We start from the raw sequence: 22531 nt of genomic DNA on the forward strand, positions 1-22531 counted from the left end.
GCAGGTACCCACATCCTCTCTGTCCTCCTCCAGCACAGAAGCAGTGCTCCAGCCTTGTCTGGTCCCATCTCTGCCCACACACCCCCTTCCCTTCCAGCGTGTCCCCCATACCCTCTGATGTAGCTTCTGGCTGCTCACCCATTTTTCCTCATTAGGACTCCAGACCCACTCACTCCTGACCAGAGCTATAGTGAGGCTGGGACCCCTGCCTAGGCACCTGCCACCAGGCATCAAAGAACCCAAGTTCAATCCTGGTTTGCTCTTAAATCCCAGAGTCAAGAGGCAACTCCCTAAGCCCTATTGCTTCCAGCTCTAAAATGGGAAGCTGTTCTGAGGTAGCAGAGATAATACACATGAAGGCTCCATGTGAACTTCTTAGTCCTCAGTTCCCATCACCTGGGAGCTGGGCAGCAGCACCTCCCAAAGCCATGCCAGACATCAAGAGCCCTACACTGAGTTCTGTGGCTGGCCTGCACACCTGCTTTCTATTTTGCTCTGGACCTGGTAAAGCAAGGATCCTGGAGCTGGGTAGCCACCCAAAGGTGGGACTGGAAGGGGCTGGATACGCCCTTCTAGGCCCACATAGGAAATAGTGTGAGGGTCCTTGTTATGGTTGAGGAGGAGGAAATAGGGACTCTCAGAGTCAGAAGGACTGCTGGTGGCCCCAGTTCGGCCCCTTGGGCATGTCACCTTCTCTGCCCATCAATCTTCCACTGTGTACAATATCGTGGGGGAGGGGTATCTTGAGACCTTGCCTCCTTCCCAGGGCTGTTATAAAATGAGACTCCAGGCCGGGTGCAGTGGCTCACGCCTGTAATCCCAGCACTTTGGGAGGCCGAGGCGGGCGGATCACGAGGTCAGGAGATCGAGACCATCCTGGCTAACGTGGTGAAACCCCGTCTCTACTAAAAAAAATACAAAAAAATTAGCTGGGCGTGGTGGCGGGCGCCTGTAGTCCCAGCTACTCGGGAGGCTGAGGCAGGAGAATGGCGTGAACCCAGGAGGCGGAGCTTGCAGTGAGCGCAGATACAGCCACTGCACTCCAGCCTGGGCAACTGAGTGAGACTCTGTCTCAAAAATAAATAAATAAATAAATAAATAAAATGAGACTCCACCATCAGCCTTTAGTTTATCCTGCCTCAGAGACCCCCCCCCCCCACCCCCCGCCTTCCCTAGCACCTACACATGCCTTGGGGCCCTCAGCCTCAGATGACCTGCCCTGGGCTCTCCAGTTACAGGGAGCAGAAGAGCCTTCCTTTGGGCTAGAAAGGTTCTGCCTGAGTGGGCTGACAAGCTGGAGGGAAGGGCGCTGTTTTTCTGTCTTTGTTACTGTCCTTTCCGGGTTTGGCTTCTCCTCTGGGAGTGTGGCTGCAGGAGCCTGCCATAGTGATATTGATGGAAAGGGGAAAGGTCAAGGTTTGGGTAGGAGGAAGAGGACTTCCCACCCAGTGCTAGGATGTGAGCCAACCTTTCTCAACCCAGTCCTTTTCCCTGTCTCTCCCAAACCTCACCTTCCCCCGACCTGGTGCCCCATTCTTTTTTTTCCCTGTTCCCAGCTTCTTCTCCACTGGGGGCAGTTGGCAAAATGGAGCTGGAGAAAAGATCTGAAGGGGATGTGTAGGGGGCAAATGAGACCATTTCACTTGAGTCTCCCCACTCCCTTTCTCAACACACACGAAAACACACACAGGCTAGCTGTCGGTGAGAGGGCAGAGCTAGTGGCAGAGGTGGGGAGAGAAACTGAATTGATGGTGTGGGACAGGGAGAGATGGATGCTAGGCAGGCAAGAATCCCTGCCAGTCTCTGCCTCTGTCTCCAAAGGCCAAGGGGAGTTGGGGTGGGGAGTGGGAGGCAAGGTGGGGCCCCCAGTGCAGGTGCGGCTGAGGGAAAAGGGCCTGAGTTTATTTTTGAGACTAAAAAAGACACAAATGCTGTCACCAGAAACATTGTTCCTTTTTTTCCAGTAATCATTTATTGGGCGCCTCTTGAACGCCAGGCGATGCGAGACTGAAAATGATCAAGTCCCTGCTCACGTTTTTGGGATAGAGGTAGGAAGAAAGCGCAAGAAAGACTTAACAAACGGTGGAGATTCGAATGTATTATGGGAGCTCTAAGAAAGGAAAGGAAAGCGGGAGGAGGCTTAGTGGAGAAGACGACATTTGAGCCGGCCTGGAAGGTGGAAAAGAGGGCTTTAGAGTCGCCCTTCCCCCAGGTCGGCAGCTGGAGCTCAGCCCGGGCAGGCCTGCTGCTCTGCCGGCTCGGATCCCCTTTCAGCCCATTCATCCCGGCCTGGGCCGGGGGTGGGCGGGCAGACAATCAGACACTGTTTTATCCCAGGCATCGGCTCCAGCCTCCCGCTTGGCGCCCGCAACGCGGGGCCGCAGGGGAAATGAGTCTCTCGGGACTCCCTGGGAGCGTAAGCGTTCGAGGATCTGACCAGAGGGCCGGGCCGGAAAGCTTGAGAGCCTTCGCTCCCGCAGGTGAGGCGCAGAAAACACTCCCTCGGGGCAGTGCCAGCCCTCCTCGCAGCCCCGCCCTCCGGCCCGCCGCCGGCCTTCGGGGCCGTAGTCGCGCGCAGGGCCCGCAGAGACCGAGACCTGCGCACTACAACTCCCAGGAGGCCTCGCGACCAGACCGCCGAGGGGCCACTGGAGAAAGGTGCGTCTGCGGCGAATCCCGTCGCCCAGCGCACGGCAGCGGGTGTGCCTGAGTGCGCGTCGCCTCCCAACCAGAGAGGACGTGGTTTACGGCGCCACCGGAAGTTCCGGAAAGTGGGCCCTGAGGCTGGCCCGAGCTTCCGGGTTGGTGGCGCGCCTTCCTGCGGCTAAGATGGCGACGGAGCATCCCGAGCCTCCCAAAGCGGAATTGCAGCTGCCGCCGCCGCCGCCTCCAGGCCACTATGGCGCCTGGGCTGCCCAGGAGCTTCAGGCCAAGTTGGCAGAGATCGGAGCTCCGATCCAGGGTGAGGAACACAGGAAGTCGAGGGGCCTTTACGGGCCTGCGGAGAAGCGGAGCCTGGTTACCCGGGAGACCCGGGCGCGAGGGGCGGAGGCAGGCCGCTGGGGCCTGACCAGGCCGGGCTGGCCTGCCCCATTGATCGTGTACTTTGCCCTGCAGGTAATCGCGAGGAGCTGGTGGAGCGGCTGCAGAGCTACACCCGTCAGGTAGGTGTTGGCGGCGGGACGTCAGGATAGGCCGAGCTTCTCCAGAGACCTTATATACCCCATCACGGCTCGGTCTTCATTCTTTCTTTATCTCTGCACAGCAAGGCGGAGGCTTGCCCTTTTTAGCTTGTTCTTGCCTTTGCCAGCTTAGTTGTAATTTCTTGTATCCATCTTGGTCCTCTTCAGTGCCCAGCCAGAGCGCTGGCAGACAGGCACTGGGTACGTTTTGTTGAATGAATTGGGAGCGAACTTCGTTTAGTGAAACAGCCAGTTTTGGACTGATCTAGAGTCCTTTCTCTTTTGCAGACTGGCATCGTGCTGAATCGGCCGGTTTTGAGAGGGGAAGATGGGGACAAAGCCGCTCCACCTCCCATGTCGGCACAGGTAGGGAGATTCTTCTGTTTTTTAAGATTCCATCTGCTGATCCTTTTGTAGTTCATGAGCATGATGATTGGGTGTTCACGTGCATGTGTGAGATGTGACACCCTTGCACATTACTCGCCTGACCTGAGTGGGGAAAAAAAAGGATTCCATATGTTCAGGGCAGCCCTTCCTCTCACTTGCAGTGTTGGGCAGGGAGGTACTGCCATGACAGAATTGTGAGCTCTTCAGTTCTCTCTTTGATGCTGATACTTGCCTCCTTTTCCACTGTCTGCTTCTCCAAAAGCAGCTTGTGGCCGGGTGCAGTGGCGCATGCCTGTAATCCCACCACTTCGGGATGCTTAGATGGGAGGATCGCTTGAAGCCAGGAGTTCGAGACCAGCCTGGGCAACATAGTGAGACTCTGTTACTACAAAAAATTTTAAAAATTAGCTGGGCACGGTGGCACGCGCCTATGAAGTCCTTATAAAGAGGCTCAAGGATTGCTTGAGCCCTGGGGTTGGAGGCTGCAGTGAGCTCTGGTTGCGCCACTGTACTCCATGTACTCCATCCTGGGTGACAGAATGAGACTTTGCTTCTTTAAAAAAAAAAATGGGGAGGTGATGGGGGAGGGGCTGGGAGAGTGTCAGAAAAAATAGCTAATGCATGCCAGGCTTAATACGTAGGCAGTGGGTTGATAGGTGCAGCAAACCACCATAGCACACATTTACCTATGTAACAAACCTGCACATACTGCACATGTACCCCAAAACTTACAATAAAATAAAATTAAACCAAAAAATAGGAAAAAAAAAAAAAAAAAGACGCAGGGCGTGGTGGCTCATGTCTGTAATCCCAGCACTTTGGGAGGCCAAGGCGGGTGGATCGCCTGCAGTCAGGAGTTTGAAACTAGCTTGGCCAACATGGTGAAACTCTCTCTACTAAAAATACAAAAATTAGCTGGGCGTGGTAGCACATGTCTGTAATCCCAGCTACTTGGGAGGCTGAGGCAGGAGAATCACTTGAACCCTGGAGGTGGACGGTGCAGTGAGCCGAGATCAAGCCACTGCACTCCAGCCTGGGCAATAGAGCGAGACTGTCTCAAAAAAAAAAAAGAGAGGCAGGGCGTGGTGGCTCATGCCTGTAATCCCAGCACTTTGGGAGGCTGAGGTGGGCGATCACTTGAGGTCATGAGTTTGAGACCAACCTGGCCAACATGGTGAAACCTCGTTTCTACTAAAAATACAAAAATTAGCCGGGCATGGTGGCAGGTGCCTGTAATCCCAGCTACTTGGGAGGCTGAGGCACGAGAATTGCTTGAACCTGGAAAGCGGAGGTTGCAGTGAGCTGAGATTGCGCCATTGCACTCCAGCCTGGGTGACAGAGCGAGACTCTTGTCTCAAAAAAAAAAAAAAAAATACAGCTTGAATACAAGGAAGCCTGACTTGTCCTTACCCAGCTGGAAGCAATCACCCTTTTCTTTGCCTGCCCCAGGCACAGTTCCCATGTTCTTTTGTGTGACATCGAGGGCTCCCTGATTTGATTTCACACCCCTTGCGTTTAGTAGTCATTGGGGTTTGCATTGCCCAGATACAGTGGTTCCTGTTTATGTAAGTCCTCTCAATTTCCATGTTCCTTCTGATCCAGGATTTGCCTCATTTTCTCTAAAGCAGTGGCTCTGACCTGGCATCTACTGATCTCTGTGTGTAGGATGAGGAGTCCCTAGATGGCCTCAGAGGTATCTTTGAGTCTCCTAGAATTGTATGCAGAATCTGTATTCAGGATATCTTTCTGGAGAGAGTGGATAGCTTCCTTTGGTTGGTGCCGGAAGTTAACATTCTCATATCTTTATAGAGCTGTGGGGCATTCTCTCTTATGGAGTGGTAACTATGTATCATTTGACTTAGAATTCCAGCTCCTGACTCAAAGTAGATCCCCCAGATATTTGCAGAATGAGTAGATAAATGCTTCCTAGTTTTATGATCATATTTTCTCCACAGCTCCCTGGAATTCCCATGCCACCACCACCTTTGGGACTCCCCCCTCTGCAGCCTCCTCCGCCACCCCCACCACCTCCACCAGGCCTTGGCCTTGGCTTTCCTATGGCCCACCCACCAAATTTGGGGCCCCCGCCTCCTCTCCGTGTGGGTGAGCCAGTGGCACTGTCAGAGGAGGAGCGGCTGAAGTTGGCTCAGCAGCAGGCGGCATTGCTGATGCAGCAGGAGGAGCGTGCCAAGCAGGTAGGGCAGGTGGCAGCCCTGGCCTTGGACTCATTAGGTCCCTGAAGGGGCAGTGGAACCTTAGAGAAAGCTGGGTCCTAGAACTAAGGCTTCTGGGAAGGTCGGGACTAAAGACTGGAACATGGGCCCTTGACTGGAAGAGAATCTCAAGAAGCAAGAGTTGTGGCAGATTGGCGTGTTGGGTATTGGTGCTGGTATGAACTTGTTTTCTTTTTTAAGCAGGGAGATCATTCGCTGAAGGAACATGAGCTCTTGGAGCAGCAGAAACGGGTAATACCCCTCCCCCTAACCTGTGACCTCGTGGTCCAGTCCGTTGGCTGTCATTTATAGTGCTTAGAGTGCACCATTCAAGTTTTCCCTGGAGGCTACTTTGTTCTCAACTAAGTTCTAGTATCTTCCAAAGCTTTCAATTTTTCTTGAAGTTCAGGAATTGACAAACTATGACCTGTGGACTGCATGTATATGGCCTGTGAGCTAAAAATAACTTTAAAATTTTTTAAGGGTTATAAGAAAACCCAAACCAAAAATATGTACCAGAGTCTGTACAGCAACCCATAAAGCCTGAAATATTTACCTTCTGACCTATTATAAAAAGAGCCTGCTGACCTCTGCTCACCTTACATGACATCATTCTAGATAGGACTCTGGGTAATTGAGTTATTTGTACTGGATTTAGACAGAATAGGACTGTAAGTCTGGGAATGTTATATAAGATGTTTGGCCCCAGAGGTGCATTGCATCAGTCATTACCCAGTGGGTTACTCAGGAGTATTAAAAAGTTAAGTGTTAAAAAGCAACAAGTATGAGCTGGGTGCCGTGGCTCACACCTGTAATCCTAGCACTTTGGGAGGCTGAGGTGGGTGGATCGCTTGAGCTCAGGAGTTCGAGACCAGCCTGGCCAACATGATGAAACCCTGTCTCTCAGAAATACAAAAATTAGCCAGGTGTGGCGGCGCATGCCTGTAGTCCCAGCTACTTGGGAGGCTGAGGTGGGAGGATGGCTTGAGCCGGGGAGGCAGAGGTTGCAGTGAGCTGAGATCATGCCACTGTACTCCAGCCTAGGCAACAGAGCCAGACTCTGTCTCAAAAAAAAAAAGAAAAAAAAGCCACAAGTCTGGACCTGTGGGTAAAGTACTGTCTTTGCCCAGATTGTGCTGGATCTTGAGGGGTGGATATAAGAAAAGAGCTCAAAAGTTTCTTCTGTATAATTTAATCTTTTGGGGAAGAAAACTCTCTGAAAAGTAGAAGGCACTGTTTGGCTCAGTATGAAATTCTCTGCTGGGAACCAGAAGTTTTCTGGGGTTTTCCTTGGTGTTATTTCTAGGGATTTTCCGTTGTGATGAGAGGGCTCCTCCGTTTGGATTAGTAGCCTGGAAGTGTGGGGGTGGAGGGGATGTCAGCACCCAAGTGGTTCGTGATTGTTCTCCTTGGGCCCATTACCCGGCTGAAAGAATGCATTTGCCAGGGGCTGCCTGCCAAATGCGTTTTCAGGCAGTATCTACTCCCACTTCCCTCCCGTAGGCAGCTGTGTTACTGGAGCAGGAACGACAGCAGGAGATTGCCAAGATGGGCACCCCAGTCCCTCGGCCCCCACAAGACATGGGCCAGATTGGTGTGCGCACTCCTCTGGGTCCTCGAGGTGAGACCCTGGAACCGAGGTGAAGGGCAAGGAAGGGGATTTAGACATTTTTAAAAAGACTTTTAAAGTGTCTATCACATTTAAAAAGGGCATATGTAGTAAATATATAGTTTAATGGTTTTTTACACACTGAACACACCTGTACAACCAGCACCTGGACCATGATCCAAAACATTACCAGCATTCCAAAAGCCACGCCACGTGCCCTCCTCCCCTGCAGGTTTACCATCACCCTTTCAGCAAGAGAGGTAATTTTTTACGTGAGTGTTTTGCCTCTTCTGACATTGGATTTCTTTTTCCTGTCTCTCAGTAGCTGCTCCAGTGGGCCCAGTGGGCCCCACTCCTACAGTTTTGCCCATGGGAGCCCCTGTTCCCCGGCCTCGTGGTCCCCCACCGCCCCCTGGAGATGAGAACAGAGAGGTGAGACTGATGATTTATTCCTAGGGATAAGAGAGTGGTAGTTTAGGAGGGGACTATTTTTGGATTTTTAGAGAAAGGTTCTGTGAGAAGATGGGGGGACTTAAATTCCTGGGGGTAGTGGGGAGCCCTACTTATTTAAACTAAGGGTATGGCAGAGGGACTGGGGAGACATTACTGAGGCAGAGTCTTGGGGTCCCTCTGAGGAACACTAAACCTCACTGAGCCCAGTTGGTGTTGCCCACTCTCTGCTGCTTACATCACCTGGGCAGCAGCCTTTCTAGTCCAAGAGGTGGAAGTTGGTGGAAAAAGGGCACTATGGGCTGGGCGCGGTGGCTCACACCTGTAATCCCAGCACTTTGGGAGGCCGAGGCGGGCGGATCACCTGAGGTCAGGAGTTCTAGACCAGCCTCAACATGGAGAAACCCCATCTCTACTAAAAATACAAAATTAGCCAGGTGTGGTGGTGCATGCCTGTAATCCCAGCTACTCGGGAGGCTGAGGCAGGAGAATTGCTTGAACCTGAGAGGCGGAGGTTGTGGTGGGCCGAGATCACGCCATTGCACTCCAGCCTGGGCAACAAGAGCAAAACTCCGTCTCAAAAAGAAGAAAAAAAAAGAAAAAGGGCACTGTGATTTGCCTTCTCTGACTGGGTGTCTCTGGCAGATGGATGACCCCTCTGTGGGCCCCAAGATCCCCCAGGCTTTGGAGAAGATCCTGCAGCTGAAGGAGAGCCGCCAGGAAGAGATGAATTCTCAGCAGGGTGAGTTCCAGGCGTTCTGATGCTATAGCCACAGAACATGGAGAGGCTGAGCTGAGTCCTCATCCCTCTGTCCTTTTCCCTGGCTCTTGGTAAAGGCAGGTTACTGTGAACGAGTGCAGGGCAGTGGCACCGTGAAGACTCATCACCACCTTCTTCCTTACAGAGGAAGAGGAAATGGAAACAGATGCTCGCTCGTCCCTGGGCCAGTCAGCGTCAGAGACTGAGGAGGACACAGTGTCCGTATCTAAAAAGGAGGTAGGGATTGGAGCTGAGTCTGGAAGGAAAGCCAGGAGATGGGACTTGGGTACGGAAATAACACAATTTGTAAGTGTTCAGTAAGTAATAGCTTCTATTTTGTGCCAATTTCCGCCCTCAGCATCTTATAGATATTTTTCATTTAATTGCTTTGAGTTCCAAGTACTATGCGTGCCTACATTTTACAGCTGAAAAAGCAGAGGTTCTGAGACGCACAGTAATTTACCCAAAGGCATACAGTTTGTGAGTGGCAGAACTTTGGAGTCTGACTCCAAGGCCCCTTCGCAGCTACTTCATGAGATGGCCTCCTTGGGAGAAGCCTGACTATTGAACTGTGGGGGAGAATGGGGGAGGAGTTTAGGGGTTGGGGTGCTGGCACAGTGCTTGGATTCCCTGACCCAGCTGGTTTTCCTCCTCTTGACAGAAAAACCGGAAGCGTAGGAACCGAAAGAAGAAGAAAAAGCCCCAGCGGGTGCGAGGGGTGTCCTCTGAGAGCTCTGGGGACCGGGAGAAAGACTCAACCCGGTCCCGTGGCTCTGATTCCCCAGCAGCTGATGTTGAGATTGAGTATGTGACTGAAGAACCTGAAATTTACGAGCCCAACTTTATCTTCTTTAAGAGGATCTTTGAGGCTTTTAAGGTACAAGGAGAGCACACTAGGAAGGGGCAGTGCCAAACAGGGAAGGGGTCAGAGGTGGGTGAGAGGCAGCGGTGAACAGGCATCTTTTAGTGCTGGCCTTAGGAACTGGGAAGGGGCTTAGAGGGCAGGGGTTTCACCTTGTCTGCCTCCTCAGCTCACTGATGATGTGAAGAAGGAGAAAGAGAAGGAGCCAGAGAAACTCGACAAACTGGAGAACTCTGCAGCCCCCAAGAAGAAGGGATTTGAAGAGGAGCACAAGGACAGTGATGATGACAGCAGTGATGACGAGCAGGTCAGGCCCAGCCCTCCTGGTGGGAAGCAGGGACTCTGGGCACAGGTGGCTGAGATGCATCCAGAGAGGGAGCATGGTGAACTCTTGCAGAGCTTTGGTGGCTTAAGGTTGGGGTGGGTTGGGCGGTTTCATTCACATCTGAGTCCTGCTTAAAAGGGCTGATTGTTCTGTTCTAGGAAAAGAAGCCAGAAGCCCCCAAGCTGTCCAAGAAGAAGTTGCGCCGAATGAACCGCTTCACTGTGGCTGAACTCAAGCAGGTAAGACCTGAGAGGATCCTGCAGGCGCTGGAGCCCAGCTGGGAGACCACCTGGGGAGCCAGGGAGGTGAAAAGGAGTTCTTTGAAGGAGGTGTGGGTGATTTGGGTTTGGGTCCTTTGAGGAAGAAGAAGAGCTTCAGAACTGAGAAGTCAGGGCTCTCGAGAACACACATTACTATGTGTTTTCCAGCTGGTGGCTCGGCCCGATGTCGTGGAGATGCACGATGTGACAGCGCAGGACCCTAAGCTCTTGGTTCACCTCAAGGCCACTCGGAACTCTGTGCCTGTGCCACGCCACTGGTGTTTTAAGCGCAAATACCTGCAGGGCAAACGGGGCATTGAGAAGCCCCCCTTCGAGCTGCCAGACTTCATCAAACGCACAGGCATCCAGGAGATGCGAGAGGCCTTGCAGGAGAAGGTGAGGGCCTGGCAGGGCTCAGACCTGCCCCCGGGTGTCCCCATCCTTCATAGCAGTGTGCTTCAAAATGGGAATCTGGTTTGAAACCCACCTACCACCTACTTGTTACTTGTCTAATTATCCTTTTGTTTTCCTCCTCTGCTCTTCCTCCCCTCTGCCTTCACTTTGCCAGCTCACCTGGTGACTCCTTTCTCAGATGTACTTTGTGGCTAGAGATTCATGGTGGTTGTGTAACTTCTTAATTTTAAAGCTTTTAGTTAAATGCTTTGAATTCAGGAGGTAGAAAAGAACATGGGGAAGTCTCTGCTTTCCAGAGAACTGATGAGATTCATGTCTTGATGAGATGGTTTAAAAACTAGTTATTGATATACATGGCTGAGGCTGATATTGTATAGTCTGTTTTGTTCAGTACGGATTATGTAATTTTGAAAGGTTTTAGCAGGAAGGATTTTGGTGACTTTCAGGGTGAGATAATTGAGGCTTCCCGTGATCTCATTTGGAGTTGGGAGCTGGATTCTCTACATGAATTTGGTGAGTACTTGTTAAGGCTTGTTTGCTGCCATTCTCCACAGGAAGAACAGAAGACCATGAAGTCAAAAATGCGAGAGAAAGTTCGGCCTAAGATGGGCAAAATTGACATCGACTACCAGAAACTGCATGATGCCTTCTTCAAGTGGCAGACCAAGCCAAAGCTGACCATCCATGGGGACCTGTACTATGAGGTTCGGGAGGGGGCTGGGAGAGGTCAGGCTGGGCCTTGGGGTTGAGACTGTCTAGGGCTTTTTTTTTTTTTTTTAAAAAGATGGAGTCTCACCCTGTTATCCAGGCTGGAGTGCAGTGGTGTGATCTCGGCTCACTGTAACCTCTGCCTCGTGGGCTCAAGCAGTCCTCCCATCTCAGCCCCCTGAGTAGCTGGGACCACAGGCACACCACACCCGGCTAATTTTTTGTATCTTTGGTAGAGACAGAGTTTTGCTATGTTGCCCAGGCTAGTGTGGAACTCCTGAGCTCAAGTGATCCACCCGCCTCAGCCTCCCAAAGTGCTGGGTTTATAGGCATGAACCACCACACCTGGCCAAGGAGGGCTTTTGAAGCAACTACGATAGTTCCTCAGCCTTAGAATTGCCCATTGACTACCCTCGGATGAGATGGAATTTAAAAATGAGGTTCTATTTGGAGGAGAGATGCAGATCTGGTGGCTTCTTTCCCTGATAGACTCTTTGTATCCTGTCTTAGAAATGATAATAGTTTGTGGTAGGTGGTTTAGGGATGGAGGGGCCAAGGGGCAGATGCTTTTAGGAAACTTTTAATATTGGGAGTGGTAGAGAAATTGCTATTTTTTTCTGATCCTTGAAATCGTAGTCACCATGATGTCATGGAATTTATGAGGTGGAAGAATTTTGCATATCTTCCTGTCGAGTGCCCTCATTTTACAGATGAGGAGGCAGGTCCTAACGTTGGCCGTGTTCTCATAGTGGGTTATTGACAGCACTGTGAGTCTGGCCTGGTTTTTATTCCTTCCCCCACTTTGGCCAGGGAAAGAAGTGATGAGAATCAGAGTGGGAGCCAGGTAGCCCTCACTGGCATTTTATATCTGATGTGCGTTAGGATTGTGCTCCCACTGAGTGTCTGGGTCTACAATGTAGCATGCTCTGCTTTTCCCTCAGGGGAAGGAGTTCGAGACACGACTGAAGGAGAAGAAGCCAGGAGATCTGTCTGATGAGCTAAGGATTTCCTTGGGGATGCCAGTAGGACCAGTGAGTGTCAGTTAACTGTCTGGGGAAGCAGCGAAGAGGCTGGTGGGGATTGGAGCGGAAGGCAGAGACAGGGATAGGGTTTGGCAGATGGTATCCTGTTGTCTTTTTCCTGCAGAATGCCCACAAGGTCCCTCCCCCATGGCTGATTGCCATGCAGCGATATGGACCACCCCCATCGTACCCCAACCTGAAAATCCCTGGGCTGAACTCGCCCATCCCTGAGGTGAGCATTGTCCTTTCGTTCATTCTTGGCCGTTTCTGCTTTTGAACTGGAAGGTAATTTTTTTGTTTTCCTTCTCTAACTCCACCATGTGTCTCTTTATTTACTTAAAAAATATTTTATTGACACATAATATTTGTCATATACCATGTGTATGTGTAGAAAAACAAGTAATGGTTTTTGTTTTTTAAAAAAACTGACATGCTCATCATAAAATATTCAGTCAGAATTGACAAGTACAAAGATGAAAGCAAGTCACAATTTTACCACTCAGAAATAGCCAAATTCACTGTTTGGTGAATGTGTTTCCAGATATGTCTCTGAATATTAAGAATGACCAGAGAGAAATAATTTTATCTCAGCCAGATGTGGTGTCTCAACACCTATAATCCCAGCACTTTGGGAGGCTGAGGTGGGAGGATCCCTTGGGGCCAGGGATTTAAGACTAGCCTGGGCAACATAGTGAAACTGCACCTCTACTTTAAAAAAAAAAAAAAAGAAAAGAAATAATTTTTTTTTTAGCTTCACTTCAGTCTCTCAGAAATAATTTTATCTCAAGAATGTCTTCAAATTTATTCTTATTTTAAAATAAGCATTAAAAAAATTGATGAGTCATTAAAGTAAAACAGTAGTATTGTTAAATTTTAGATAGAAATTTCTACCCCTTAAGATAAATAGATTCTGAACAAGCTAGCTTTCCAAAGTTAGGAAAACTCAATAAGAAATTGAAGTCATGTTTTCAATGTACGTATTTTGGTTTCAGACAGCAAAGACTCTGCCATGACAGAAGTTATTAGCATACTTTCTGCCTCCTGTCTCCTTATCCTGTTGCCTCCAGATTTTAGTTGTTTATTAATTTTGGTTTCTGATGCTTCATAACATTTGATTTTATTCTGCAGTCATAATTTCCGGAGTTCCCAAGTATCAGCTCTGTACTTTTGAGTGTGCCTTTTCTCTAGGGTTTCAGAATTTCTTTTGCAGCTAAGGAGTGAACTGATTGTGCTCACTGTCTTGCAGAGCTGTTCCTTTGGGTACCATGCTGGTGGCTGGGGCAAACCTCCAGTGGATGAGACTGGGAAACCGCTCTATGGGGACGTGTTTGGAACCAATGCTGCTGAATTTCAGGTATGGGCCATGTACTGGCGATCTTGGTTTTACTTAATGTCATGAAGGTTAGATTGTTGGTTTATAGCTTAATTATCAGGGAGTTGTGTGTTCTGACACAGCAGAGCCTGGAAAAGGGCATACATTTTCCTGAGATGTTAATGTAAGCTCCTCACTAGAATTTGAGCTCTAGGTAGGTAGGGATTATTGTCTGTGTGTTGACTCTTACACCCCTTCAGCTTAAAACAGCCTGGCACATAATAGGTACTTAGAAAACATTTGTTGAATGATAAAGTGATCTCTTTCAGACCAAGACTGAGGAAGAAGAGATTGATCGGACCCCTTGGGGGGAACTGGAACCATCTGATGAAGAATCCTCAGAAGAAGAGGAAGAGGAAGAAAGTGATGAAGACAAACCAGATGAGACAGGCTTTATTACCCCTGCAGACAGGTGGGGGAAGCAGAGAATGCCTCTTGGAAGTGGGCAATCTTTGGGGGCCTTCTCTTTACTCCAGAGCTTGTTCCTCTCTTTACAGTGGCCTCATCACTCCTGGAGGCTTTTCATCAGTGCCTGCTGGAATGGAGACCCCTGAACTCATTGAGCTGAGGAAGAAGAAGATTGAGGAGGCGATGGACGGGTAAGGGTACCAGACAGGGCTGAGAGGGGAGGACCTTCACTTCCCTTTGGCTGGCTGGCTGACTGTTGTTCCTTTCTCCCTCATCCCTTTTTAAACAATTATTGAACCAACTCTCTGCCAGGCACTACTGTAGGCAGTGAGGAGTCAGCAGTTGAGGTAAACTGGTAATCAGAGAAGATACTTTCAGATGTAGATAAGGATGTTGAAGCAGAGGAAACTGGGTAATGGGATGGGGTGGCAGGGAGGCCTTTGGGAAGGCCTCATTGGGGAGGTGGTGCTTGAACTAAGACCCGAATGAAAAAGCGCCAGCCACAGGATCATCTGGGTCAGAAGTAACAGTAAGTGCAAGCAAGTGCAAAGGCCCTGAGACAGGGATGGGCTAGTATTTTGAAGCTCCATTTTTAGGTAGTTGAATGTGTAGTGTTGTTAGGTCTTCATGAATTGACCCCTTTATCATGAAATGACCCTCTCTTTATCCATTCTGCTCTTTGTTCCCTTTTTCCTGTTTTTCTACCTTCTTTTGGATTACTTGAACAATTTTTATGATTTCATTTTATCTCCAGTGTTGGTTAATTAGCTGTTAAGTTTTTGCTTTGTTATTTTAGTGGTTGCTCTGGGGTTTATAGATCATGTCTTTATCAGGATCTACCTTCTCTTGATGTTACACTGCTTCCAGATAGTATTAAGAGCCATTATAGTATACTTCATTTCTCTCCTCCCAATTTTTGCACTATATTGTCATATATTCACTTTTACATATGTTATAAATCCTATACTATATAGTTATTATTTTTGTTTAAATGGTCAGTTGTCTTTTAGGGAGGTTTAAATAAGAATCATGCATGAAGCCACGTAGTTACCATTTTTGTTCTTTCATTTCTTTGTGTATATCCAGGTTTCTATCTGATATCATTTTTCCTCTGCCTGAAGGGCTTCCTTTAACATTTCTTAAGTTAGGGGGCATGGTGGCTTATGCCTGTAATCTCAGTACTCTCAGTACTTTGGGAGAAGGCTGAGGTGGTAGGATTGCTAGAGTCCAGGAATTTGAGACCAGCCTGGGCAACATAGTGAGACCCCATTTCTACAAAATATTAAAAAAAATTTCTTGTATTGTGGGTCTGCTGGTTTTGAATTCGTTCTGCTTGAGTAGTCTTAAAAATTCTTTATTTGGCCTTCATTTTTGAAAGATCTTTGCCAGGTATAGGATTCTAGGTTGACAATCTTTTTTCTTTCAATACTTTTTTTTTTTTCTTCTTTGAGATGGAATCTTGCTATGTCGCCCAGGCTGGAGTGTAGTGGTATGATCTTGGCTTACTGTAACCTCCACCTCCTGGGTTCAAGCGATTCTCCTGTTTCAGCCTCCCGAGTAGCTGAGATTACATGTGCATACCATCACACCCAGCTAATTTTTATATTTTTAGTAGGGATGGGGTTTTGCCATGTTGGCCAGGCTGGTCTCGAGCTCCTGGCTTCAAGTGATCCGCCTGCCTTGGCCTCCCAGCTTGTTGGGATTACAGGCGTGAGCGACCGCATCAGCCTTCTTTCAGTACTTTTAAGATGTTGCTCCAGTGTCTTCTTTCTTGCATTGTTTCCAGTGAGAAAACTGCTGTCATTCTTACCTTTGTTCCTGTGTACATAATGTGTCATTTTTATTTAGCTGTTTTTAAGATTTTATCGCTAGTTCTAACAATTTGACTACAATGTGCCTTGGTGTAGTTTCTGAATGTTTCTTTGCTTGGGGTTTTTTAAGCATCTTAGATCTGGGTTTTTAGTTTTTATTAATTTGGGGAAAATTTTGTCATGATTTCTGCAGATATTTTCTTTGTTCCCTTCTCTTTCCTTTGGGAACTCACATTATTCCTCTGTTAATGAAATAATAAATGAAAAAATAAATGAGCTCACTGATGCTCTTCATTTTTAAAGAAATTCTTCTCTGTATTTCACTTTAGAAAATTTCTATTGCTATATGTTCAAGTTTACTATTATTTTCTTCTGTAATTTCTGATCTAACAGTAATCCCATACAATATAATTCTCCTTTCTAGAAGTTTGATTTCGGGTCTTTTAAATCTATTCTTTGTCTCTTAACTTTTTGAACATGTGGAATGCAATTATAACAATATTTTATTTTTATTTTATGTTATTTTATTTTATTTTATGATGGAGTCTTGCCCTGTTGCCTAGGCTGGAGTGCAGTGGCGTGATCTCGGCTTACTGCAACCTCTGCCACCCAGGTTCCAGCAATTCTTGTGCCGCAGCCTCCCAAGTAGCTGGGACTACAGGCGTGCGCCACCCCACCCAGCTAATTTTTTTGTATTTTTAGTAGAGACAGGGTTTTACCATGTTGACCAGGCTGTTCTTGAACTCCTAACCTCAGGTGATCTGCCTGCCTCGGCCTCCCAAAGTGCTGGGATTACAGGCATGAGCCACCACACCTGGCTATAACAACATTTTAATGTATTGTCTGCTAACTCTAACATCTGTGCCATTTCTGGGTTGACTGCCATTAGTTGATTCATTTTCCTCATTATGGATTGTATTTTCCTACTCTTTTGCACGCCTGGTAATTTTTTTTTCTTTTCCTTTCTTTTTTTGAGAGAGGTTCTCACTGTGTTGCCCAGGCTGGTCTTGAACTTCTGGGCTCAAGCAATCATCCTGCCTCAGCTTCCCAAAGTGCTGGGATTACAGGTGTGAGCCACCAGGCCTGTCCAGTGCCTGGTAATTTTTTATTGAATGCTAGGCTTTGTGAAATTTACCTTGTTGGGTCCAAGATATTTTTGTATTCCTGTACATTTTCTTCAGCTCATTCGGGAATATAGTTATATGGAGATAGTTTGATCCTTTCAGGTCTTGTTTTGGGGTTCTTGAGGCAGGACTGAAGCAGTCCTCCCCATTGTGAGGCACAAGTACCTGTGTACTCTACCCACCACCCTGTGAATCAGAAGGTTTTTCCGGCTGGCTAGTGGGAGTTGCACTATTGCCAGTTCTGAGTGAGCAGCAGGTGCTGCTATGAATCCTTTTGGGTGCTTCTTTCCCTGTCCTTGGTAGGCATGTGTTGCTTAGTACTCCCCTGCATACTTGAGGACCTTCTGTAGGTCTCGAGTTCTCTCTCTGCTCTTTTCTCCAGTACTCTATCCTGTGAACTCTAGCTGCCTTGATCTCCCTGGACTTTCAGTTTCATCCTCCCAACTCACGGAGTCCTCAGGACTCTCCACGAGTCTCCCCTCTGTTCTGTGGCCTGCAAACTCTTAGGTGCGGTAGCTGGGGCAGTTGAAGGGCTCATCACATTTGTTTCCTGTCTCGCAGGAATCACTGTGCTTTGTTGCCCCATGTGTAGTGTCTTGAAAACCACTGTTTCATATATTTTGCCCATTTTTTGGTTGTTTCAGGCAGGAGGGTGTATCTGGTTCCTCTTGCTCCTTGTCAGGAAGCAGAAGTCTCAAGCTTTGCATATTCAAGGAAGAAAAATAAAGAAGGGTACTGTGGACAGAGTATAGTGAGGAGGGCTTGGGTAAGGGACCAGGCTATGAACCCTTTAGGTCATGGTAAGGAGTTTGGATTTTATTCAGATAATGATCAGAAGCCTCAGAGGGTTTTGAGCAAAGGTCTGACAGGACCCGACATCCGTTTTAAGGCATTTTCTCTGGCTCCTGTGTGGAGAATAGATTGTCACCTCTTCCAGTGGGAGAGGTGGAGATGATGGGCATAGTCTGGGGTGATAGTGGTAGATTTGCTCTTGTTCCTAGTGTAATCCTTGAAATTAGTGGTGAAACTGGCTGTGGATGGCTCTTGCGTCGGAAGGCCTGGAAGTGTGAATTACGTACATGAGAACTCCAGGCATGACATTCTTCGGGTGGGAACTGTTGTCGCCTGCTCTCTCTTGCCAGCTTCTCTGTACCAAAGTTCTTTTGGAAACTTTGAGCCTCTCTGACCTTTTGACCCTTATGTGCATGTGGGAGTCCTGGTCTGTGATCCCCTGACTTGATTTAGGGGGCCCCTTAGCTCCATCTGTGTTCCCTGGAGTCAGCACTGTGCCACCCCCCCGCCCAATTCTTTTCTGTCGTGGGCAGAACTGCAGAGGCTGCATCCTTGGGGAGCTCAGAGGCTCTCCAAGGCGCTGAGTGGAGGTGCCACCTGTATCTTTTGTTTCCGCTTCTGGAGACCCTTTTGTCCCTTGCTTTTTGGGCCTGATCCCATTGTCCTTCGCAGAAGTGAGACACCTCAGCTCTTCACCGTGTTGCCAGAGAAGAGAACAGCCACTGTTGGAGGAGCCATGATGGGATCAACCCACATTTATGACATGTCCACGGTGAGTACTTGGAGGATACTGCTTTTGGAGGCTGAGAAAGGCAGCAGAAGCTAGGGCTTCTCTGACTCTTTGGAGATGACGAGGCCCTGATCTCCTTTCCAGGTTATGAGCCGGAAGGGCCCGGCTCCTGAGCTGCAAGGTGTGGAAGTGGCGCTGGCGCCTGAAGAGTTGGAGCTGGATCCTATGGCCATGACCCAGAAGTATGAGGAGCATGTGCGGGAGCAGCAGGCTCAAGTAGAGAAGGAGGACTTCAGCGACATGGTGGCTGAGCACGCTGCCAAACAGAAGGTAGGTGCTTCCAGGGGCGCTGGGCTGGGTGAGAGCCAGAGACCCTGGCCTGCCGTTTTCAGTGGCGTGGTGCCCTCTAGTGGTGAGAGTGAGGGTGGCCTCTGCTTGCTGCCCTGTGCTTCCTTAGATTTGGAAGTCTTAGAAATCCTCCAGTGGGCTGCCCTCTTTAAGGACGATGAGGGGGAGGAACTCAGCCAAGTCTGAGAGGGAGCTCGAAGAGAATTCAGATTCAGCGCCTTTCCCACAGACTTCTATGTGTATGTCAGGCTGCCCACCCTTGTTTTGGGGGTCCGGGGGTGGTTCAACCTGTCGTAACCTGTGTCTCTTTCTCCCTATACAGCAAAAGAAACGGAAAGCTCAGCCTCAGGACAGCCGTGGGGGCAGCAAGAAATATAAGGAGTTCAAGTTTTAGGTCCCCTCACATTGGCCCTTTTTTTGGTCCTACGTCTGGATGCCTGGGCTTCACACAAGAACCACCTCTCCCGCAGTTCCCAAGGACTTGTCATTTCATGTTCTTATTTTAGACCTGTTTTGTAAATAAAGCTGTTTCCCAAGGAAAGAGATGAATATTTAACACTCCTGAGCCTCCCTCATCTCCTTTTAGCCCCCTCTTGCAAAAGGACTAAAATAGTCTCTTTCTACAATCACTGGGCTGCCCCAGTAACCACGAACATAAACTGGGATTAGACGGCGCATTTGACTGGTGGTGACGCCAACCCCGGGCTGAAATCTGTTTCACCACTGCCCTGCTTTGTAGGAAGGCTTGGGGGAAGTACCTCTAGGTCTGGTTTGACCTTACTACTTTGTCCTTGGGGAGTAAAAATAGCCAGATTAGCGCCCTAGCGCGGCGGAGGAAGTAACAGTGGGCTTGGGAAGTAGGCCAGGGCAGGCCTTCCCAACTGACCTTGTGACCAGAAGTTCAAGTCCTTACCTGTGCGACAACATAGCTCAAAAGCTAAATTGTCTTGAGTCCATATGAACCCTTGGGTTCAAGCAACACTAGTCGCTGGGGTTTGGGATTTGTATGTGGGATGGGGGGACTTACTTTCTCCAGGTTGTAATCTGGTCCTGAGCAGCCTTTCTGACAGACTAGAGCAGGCTGGATCACTGGCTCCCATGGGCATTTGCCAGCCTGTGGGGAGGGTAGTCATGCGCTGCTGTTGTACTACTGTTGGTGTTTAAGTGCACCAGTGGAGGCGCTCACTTGCCGGAGGGTTCAAGATGGTCTCGGGGTTGGGGGGGGCATGATCCAGATAGGACGTGGCAGCTGAGCTAGCTAGGCCTTAGGAGGAATGGAATTTTAGAAATTTGGTAAGCAATAAAGCACTGGCACTCTAAAGAGGCATTTGGGGGGTAGGGAAAGAAGAGGAAGGTTGGCTCCAGATGGGCCCCGGGGTAGCTTGAGAATTCACTTATGCGAAGAACCTTCTGGACTCCAGGTCCCTGAGCCCCCGCTTGCCCTCGGGGCGGGAACTTCCCGGATCACAGGCACCCGCGGTGGCAGCGGGCCCCGCGTCTCCGCCGACCTCTCTTTGCCGGGGCCGCAGGGCAGGGCTAGGTCGGCAGGCGGAGAGCCGGCTTCCCCGGGCAGACCCCCACCGCTGGCGGCGGGTTCCGCACTGGCTCCGAAGACCCGAGGGGCCGAGGCGCGCTCCCGCGGCGGCCCCCTCCCTGCAGGGACCGAGTCCCGGAAAAGCCGGGTTTCCGCTGGCGGGGCCGCGGCCGGCCGTGGGCGGGGAGGGGAGGAGCGGGGGCAGACTGGCAGCGGACTTGAGGGCAGGACCCGTGGGCCCGCGGTGGCCACAGACCACCCCTTCTACTCCGCGGGAGCGAGGGGCGCGCGCCGCTGCACGCAGGGCGCGAGCGCGCCCGGCCCGGCCCCTCCGCGCTGGGTGGGGCCGCGCGGGCCGGGCTCCCCGCCCCCTCCCGGACACGCCCACCCGTGTCGGCCTCGCGAGCCGCAACAGGCAGCGGCGGTCGAGCGCGAGGCCCGCGCGCCCAGAGGCCCCGCGCGTGCGTGCAGCTCGCTGGCTGCTCGCGCTCCGGCAGGCGGGGTGAGGAGGCTGCCGAGCCCCCGCCGCTGCCGCCGCGGGGGAAGCCTGGGAGCCAGATCGGCGTCGCCTCGGCCTCCGTAACCCCTGCCTAGCCGGGCCATGGCGGAACGCGGAGGGGCGGGCGGTGGTCCCGGAGGCGCCGGGGGCGGCAGCGGCCAGCGGGGATCCGGGGTCGCCCAGTCCCCTCAGCAGCCGCCGCCGCAGCAGCAGCAGCAGCCGCCGCAGCAGCCGACGCCCCCCAAGCTGGCCCAGGCCACCTCGTCGTCCTCGTCCACCTCGGCGGCGGCTGCCTCCTCCTCGTCCTCGTCTACCTCCACCTCCATGGCCGTGGCGGTGGCCTCGGGCTCCGCGCCTCCCGGTGGCCCGGGGCCAGGCCGCACCCCCGCCCCGGTGCAGATGAACCTGTACGCCACCTGGGAGGTGGACCGGAGCTCGTCCAGCTGCGTGCCTAGGTGAGCGCGGGAGGGTGCGGCGGGGCGCCGGGGGAGCGGGGTGGCCGCCGGGGCCCAGCCCTCCCCGCCCCAGCGCCCAAGGGGTCCCCTCCCTCCATCTCCCCGACTGTCCCGCGGCCCGGCCTGGCTCCAGCCAGGCCTCCTGCCACGGGGACCCGCCCTCTCCTGGCAGCCCCACCTTCTGTCTGGGGCCGGGACCACCCTTCTGTCCTCCCCGAGGGACCTTCTGGCCTCGGCCCCGGGCTTTCTCCGGTTGGGCTGACCGAATCCGGCCTTCCTGGCAGTCAGTTTCCCCGAGTAAGTCACTCTCCTGCCTCGCCGGCGCCGGGAGCTGTACATACATGGATGTGGTATAGATCTCTTGATATTATTTCCCAATAGACTCAGCATGTGCCAAACTCGATTGTCACCTCTTGCAGGTAAAGCTCATATAATCACCCTAGGGGCTTCTCATTAGCCTTCGGCACACATGTTCATTTGAACTTCATATTACACACGTTCTGTCCCAAGCGCTAGGCTCTTAGTTTTGGGGCCCTATTTAATGTGTCCTCAAGTGTATTTTTACCTCCCCTCCCCCACTAAAACTGGTCCCAGAATCTCCCAGCTCTGCAGGGCTCTATGAAATTACTGCCTTGTTCTTAAATTCAATCCATTCCTCTCTGTCTGTTGGAACCATCTGGGGACTTTCCTTCCATTGGCAAAATAGGCCTGAGTTTGGGAATATTTTCTGTTTCTGTATTGGCAAGGCAGTCTGTCTCCAACTCTGGGGACAGTGTGCTGTGTCTTACAGTTTGCCACTTGAATAAGACGGTGTGCGGAGCTGGTTTCACCCAGAGAGCCCAGAGAAGTGCCTGGAGGTGTTCTTTTTTGTCACCTTGTAGCTGAGTTGATTCTGTTGCCTTGAAGTCTTGGGCTCTCTCCTCACTGTTGGTTAGGCAGATGGATGTGTAAGTCAGAGTTAGAGAGGATTGCTGGGCTCCCCCCTCAACTGTCTTCCTTTCCCCACCTTTATTCTGGATAATATTGTTTTATATATATATCCTAGATAGGAATGATGAGAGTACATCTTTCTGTTTCGCTCAGCTTAAGGAACAGAGCATTATCACTTCTGTTGAAGCTCTTAGGGTGCCCCTTCCTGACTATCTCCCCTCTTCCTTCTACAAAGGTAAACACTATTTTGAATTGTGTTTATCATTTCCCTTGTTAGAAAAAAATTAGTTTTACTACATAATGCATCTCTATATATTTTATAGTTCTGAATGTTCT

General features: G+C 50.5%; 2 protein-coding genes and 1 pseudogene across 5 annotated transcripts in view; all 3 read left to right on the top strand.

Moving 5' to 3' along the window:
* The first annotated feature begins 2197 nt into the window (after positions 1-2197).
* On the top strand, positions 2198-19318 carry SF3B2 (splicing factor 3b subunit 2). Of its 4 annotated transcripts, none has more exons than XM_004051571.4 (22): positions 2198-2962; positions 3118-3164; positions 3471-3548; positions 5525-5764; positions 5984-6034; positions 7286-7403; positions 7714-7823; positions 8487-8583; positions 8747-8838; positions 9263-9478; positions 9633-9770; positions 9947-10027; positions 10217-10444; positions 11017-11166; positions 12112-12201; positions 12317-12424; positions 13439-13546; positions 13834-13976; positions 14062-14163; positions 18372-18471; positions 18574-18759; positions 19100-19318. In XM_004051571.4, exons 1-22 carry the CDS (start codon positions 2830-2832, stop codon positions 19169-19171), a joined length of 2688 nt encoding a protein of 895 aa, XP_004051619.1. In that variant the 5' UTR covers positions 2198-2829; the 3' UTR covers positions 19172-19318. The 4 variants fall into 4 exon arrangements, with proteins under 4 accessions (XP_004051619.1, XP_018892471.1, XP_018892472.1 ...); XM_019036926.3 differs by having other exon boundaries at positions 7717-7823; XM_019036927.3 differs by having other exon boundaries at positions 5987-6034.
* LOC115936409 (uncharacterized) lies at positions 3588-3672 on the top strand (annotated as a pseudogene).
* Positions 19319-20696: 1378 nt separating the features above from the next.
* Positions 20697-22531, top strand: part of PACS1 (phosphofurin acidic cluster sorting protein 1) — a 178288-nt gene continuing 176453 nt past the window's right edge. Inside the window, exon 1 of the mRNA XM_031015801.3 lies at positions 20697-21265. Coding sequence (XP_030871661.1) covers positions 20913-21265 — 353 coding nt within the window. The 5' untranslated portion in view covers positions 20697-20912. The remainder of the gene's footprint in view (positions 21266-22531) is intronic.

This window comes from Gorilla gorilla, chromosome 9, assembly GCF_029281585.2.
Source record: "Gorilla gorilla gorilla isolate KB3781 chromosome 9, NHGRI_mGorGor1-v2.1_pri, whole genome shotgun sequence".
NCBI classification, from domain to species: Eukaryota; Metazoa; Chordata; class Mammalia; order Primates; family Hominidae; genus Gorilla; species Gorilla gorilla.